This window comes from Brachionichthys hirsutus, chromosome 24 (genome assembly GCF_040956055.1).
Source record: "Brachionichthys hirsutus isolate HB-005 chromosome 24, CSIRO-AGI_Bhir_v1, whole genome shotgun sequence".
Classification (NCBI taxonomy): domain Eukaryota; kingdom Metazoa; phylum Chordata; class Actinopteri; order Lophiiformes; family Brachionichthyidae; genus Brachionichthys; species Brachionichthys hirsutus.
Genome location: NC_090920.1, coordinates 4,164,174 through 4,169,290, shown reverse-complemented (window position 1 = coordinate 4,169,290; position 5,117 = coordinate 4,164,174). Strand labels below are relative to the sequence as shown.

General features: G+C 44.9%; 1 protein-coding gene across 1 annotated transcript; it reads right to left on the bottom strand.

The window, feature by feature from the left end:
- Positions 1-931: 931 nt before the first annotated feature.
- LOC137911880 (ras-related protein Rap-2a-like) lies at positions 932-1,249 on the bottom strand. The gene has a single exon (XM_068756223.1). The coding sequence runs from the start codon at positions 1,247-1,249 to the stop codon at positions 932-934; it is 318 nt and encodes a 105-aa protein (XP_068612324.1).
- Positions 1,250-5,117: the final 3,868 nt, after the last annotated feature.

The window sequence follows — 5,117 nt, the reverse complement described above, 5'->3', positions numbered from 1 at the left end:
GATGGAGTTTCTCTGGAAGGTTTTTGCACCAGAGGAGCCCCCCCCCCCCCCCCCCCCGTCGCCGTGACGTCATCGATCGACGCAGGTTCAATCATAAACCGCTCCTGAGTGAGATCAATATCACTCAGGAATCTTCAAATAAGTTATTTTACGACTAGAAAGCGTCATCGAGGAGATCCTTCCTGATTGGCCGCTCCAATAGCGCGTCATCAAAACGCCACAGCCCCGCCCCTCCTTTGTTGTTGTTTAACTTTAGGGCCATGCTAGCTGTTTCCCTCTGCCTATAGCATTTATGCTAAGCTAAGCTAAGGGCAGACCTGACATTTAATTAATTATTCATTAACTCAAGATAATAAAATTACTTTCTAAACGATGCCTATTTTAAATAGATGATTATTTATGTATTTATTTGAGGGCTCTGTTTCCCTTTTACACAGTCGTCCCTGAACGCACCCTGACGCATTTGCGTGACACCCTCACCTGCGTGTTTACCTGGTGACACGTTTTTGTTTTTGCACATTTAGGGGAAAAAAACCCAAAAAACAGAAACAAAATATGAGAAAATTCTGAGAAACATTTCCAGATCTGCTTCTTTTTCTGAATCCAGATCTAAAGATAAAGATAAAGATAGGGACCCCCCCCCCAGATGAGCTCAGTGGACTGATGGAAGCCATCCAGGGTTAGTCATGCGTGAGAGACAAAGAACATCAGGGGGGGGGGGGGGGGGGGGTCAGCGGGTTTATGCAGAACAGGTGAGCCCCAGCTGGGCGCGTAATGAACAACAGATGAAACGCTGGAGGAAGAGGAGGAGGAGGGAGGAGGAGGAAGATGATGATTCCTGGAGTGAATTATAGCGAGATGAGGAATGCCGGATTATGAACCTGATCGATAAATCAATAAATCAATACCCCCCCCCCCCCCGGGCCTTGTCTCACCGCTTCACCCGGATGATCTGGTCCCTCATGGGCTTGATGTCCTGGAAGCTCTGCTGGTTCACCAGGCTGTAGACCAGGATGAAGCCCTGCCCGTTCCGGATGTACAGATCCCGCATGGACGCGAACTGCTCGGTACCGGCGGTGTCCAGGATCTCCAGCACCGACGGTGACGAGTCCACCTCGATCTCCTTCCGGTAGAAGTCCTCGATGGTGGGGTCGTACTTCTCGATGAACGTCCCGGTGACGAACTGGACCGTCAGCGCGGACTTGCCGACCCCCCCGCTGCCGAGCACCACCACCTTGTACTCCCGCATGGCGCGCCTGGCACGCAGAGCATCAGCGCATCCTCCTCCTCCTCCTCCTCCGCCTCCTCCTCCTCCTCACGCAGCCGTCGGTGGATGAGGCGCGCGCGGGTTAGACGCGGGGACGCGCGGCCGGAGCGCCTGCTGGAGGATTCCCACGCGTCCGTTCCACGCGCGTCCATTACGCGATGAGGCGGCGGCGTGGCGAACATGGGATCGGCTATTATTAGAAACAAGACGGCGCGTCTCTGTGGACGTAATGCCGGCACCACATTGCTCCACACGGGGGGGGGGGGGGGGGGGGCTCCGGCGCATCCACTGGATGCTGCTATTTCCTGGAAAGGGTGGGGGGGGGGGGGTGCCACGCAAACACAACGGGAGGATGAGAGGATGCTTGAAACTAAGATGTCAGCCCCCATGAAAAGCCCCCCCCGCTTCATTCCATGTTCTTATTATCTGAGATAACAACAAACATCAAAACTACATTTATGTTCCTTATTTATGGGGAGGCGGAGCAAAGCGGCAGTTTATAAATTATTATTTTAAACCTGCATTTCTCCATTATACAGAGAGAATATATATATTATATATTATATATAGATTGAACAGAGTATATAAGAATAAAACCGATGAAGTCCAATCTGGGCGCTGAGAGCAGATAATAATCAAAGATCAACCGGAAATGACGTCAGGTCAGCCTCTCCCTTACCGGCATGTTTAAAGCTGCCTTGGCCTCTGAGCAAGTTTATTTATTATTTATATATTAGAGTAAAGTACACTGAGTGCCCCCCCCCCCCCCCACCCCAGTGAAAACTAGGAGCCACTGACATTATTTAAATGGGGGGGGGGGGGCTGAAATGAGTGAGACACAATATTTGATTGAACTTGAATTTCTTTATTTCTTTCTTTCAATAGATTTTACACAATCTTGCTGGAACCAAAGAAACATTTGACTATAGAAACATAAAATAGCACAAAATAAAAACATTAAAAATAAAAACACTGAAATTATAAATCCTTTTTGGGCCTTCCTGTCAATTTGTCTGTATTGGTAGAAGGTGCCGCAGCGCCGCAGTCTCAGCTGTGGCGCCACCTGCCGGTTAAAGCTGTGGCTGACACCCTTTTGGCCTTCCGAACCTTATTACCTTTAAAAAAAACAACGTTTTTGATATAAAGATACACGTTTGAAATGAAACTGAGAGGGGATTTGGGAAGAGGGTCTTTTTGAATCCGTTTTCTCTTAGAAACAGAAAACCTTAAGCACACTGGACTCAAGATAAGGCAGAGTGTTTGGATAAACCGAGTCTGCTCAAAGTGCTCACATTTGTCTGACTCTTCAGTCACGTTTTTTTTTTTACAGACTTTTTGTTTTTCACTAGAAACATTCAGGATGTTAATGTTAAGTCGGAAAAGAAAATGTCATGTCCTCATGCAACATGTTGTTTCCTGCTTTTGATTGATAATCCGATTTGCTCTAATCGCAGGGGGACGCCTCGAAACCCTTAAAAGGAAACAGATCATATCTTTAACGACACGGAAAGTGCAATCCTTAACTCTATTGATACGTCGATTAAAATGTCTCAGCGTGGAACCTAAAGGTCCTTTGTCAGGGCAAAATCTGAACTTATTAATTTATAGATGATTTATTTCTCATATATATATTTATATTTGATATATATATATATCTATGTAACATTAATGACTTTAAACCTATTTAAGTGTTACAGTCACAGCGCTATAGAGGCTGTTATTGGCTAATGAAAATATTAGATTATTGTCATAATCTCCGTGAAGAATAAGAAATCTTCTTTTACAATCTACTTGTGTACAGTGTTCTAGCAAAAAAGAAAAAAATCAACTTAACAATGTCATTTACAAAAATACCGAACTTTAGTATTTGCAACATTTTGTTGCCACGGCAACAACTTATTATTGTTATGAAATACTATTATACTAGAGTGAAAAGTACATCTTTTTTGAAATTTTCTTCTCTTTTTTTTTTGGTAAAATGTCATCTATACAATAAACATTTTTTCCAAACGACACAAGCAACTCTTTAAACTCTGATCTTTTTATCAATGAGAAGGCAAGAAAGATCCAGTAGCTTCCTATTGGTGGGCTGACTCTCAAAGCCCACCCCCCTTCTCATCCGCTCGGCTGACAGGTCAGACCTCGCCGTGCGGAACGGAGCGCAGATCAATAAATTACATTCATTTCAAAATAGTTAACGTCGTTTCTGACTGAACTTTGACCAAAAGTAACGCAAGATAAATTACAACAAAATAGAACTTTCACCACCTTCCACAAAACAAACACACACAAATCATAACGTGGAGACAACCAGAGCGAACGCAACCCAAAATGAAACCAGAGCCAAAGGACTCGCCGGCGATTATGGATTGTCAATGTTAATCAAGCACCATGAAATTACATCAGAATGTTTGACAAATTGGAAATCACTTTTTTTTTTTTTAAACACGGCATTAAAAATAAAGGAGAATATGGTCTAACGGTAAAATAACGGTTTAAGAGAAGGAAACAAATGATTGTTCTGCGTAGAGATGGAGACGACCCTCCAGGACAGACGCAACACCAAGTTTAAATGACCTCTGAATACATTTCTAGATCCGTGAATAAGAGACACTTTACACACATTACACAGTTTACAAATACGTTGTTGTGTTTTCTTCGTGTAAACTACTCAAACCATGGTAAGAAACGACCGAACATTCCACGAAGCCGGTTCGATTTGTCGTTTCTTCAACTTCTTTGTCTTTTCCCGTAAAGTCACTTGTGTTACGAGCGGTTACTAGAACCCAACGACCCGCTGAATGGTTCACGTCTGTGACTCAGCGTTGCGCTCTGGATGCGTGTTGTTGTTGTTGTCTTTTCATTTCTTTAGGCACTTCTACAGTTTTTCTAAAACGGAACAGGATTATCGGTGATGGTAGGGTTGGACAGGACAACCGACGGTCACAGATAGCCCTCCGGTCGAAGTTCAAGTCATCTTTTGTTTGACGAGTCTCGTTCCAAACGCACCTTTTTTTTTGTTTGTTTGTTTAGTCTTAGCACTTGAGTCCCTCGCCATGACGACCGCTCCTACCGGGCCTGGTGTTTCCGTCACCTGCTGGACCTCGCTTCAAGTCCCAGTCTGCCGGCAGACCATCAGTCTCCAGATTCTCACACACACACACACACACACACACACACACACAAGGCTTGGTACATCTGGAAACCCTCAAGCTTTGTTAAGCCCTTGGCTTTTAGGCTTTTCAGTAATGGCCACGCCCATCGTCGTCCCGGCCACATGGAAACACTCGCACGCATCGGTCCCAACACCAAACAAATAAAGGGTCTGTTCTGAGCAGCTTCCACGAAAGAGGAAATCAAAGATGTGTTCAAACGCGACTCTTGGGAAGGATGGTTCCGTTCCGACTTCCTCCGAACTTTGGCGAGATGTTTCCAGAAACGAAAAAGTGTTGGCAGGTGGTGTTTGGAGGAGAAGCTTCATCTTGGCATCTTAACGGCATCTGGGGCAGGTGTGTGATGGTGGAGGGGGGGGGGGGGGCAGGAGCCTGTCTGCCCTCGAGGACATTTATAGAGACGTGAAAGCCCACGGCTTTTTCTGTGACTTCCTGTTTTTCTACTCCGACATTGAGCACTATCGTTTTTAGTGCAAATCAAGGATGATCAATAAATATGAACGAGAGGGGATCCGCTGTACTCTGTGTTTAACATGGCCTGTATAGTGTTTGCTATGTATGTGGTAATATACATGAGAATATTTTACCCTAGCAGTACATACAGTATATCTGTGTGTGTGTGTGTTACTCCGGTACTGCAGTTCTTATGGATATAAATGGAAGTGTTACACTCTTAG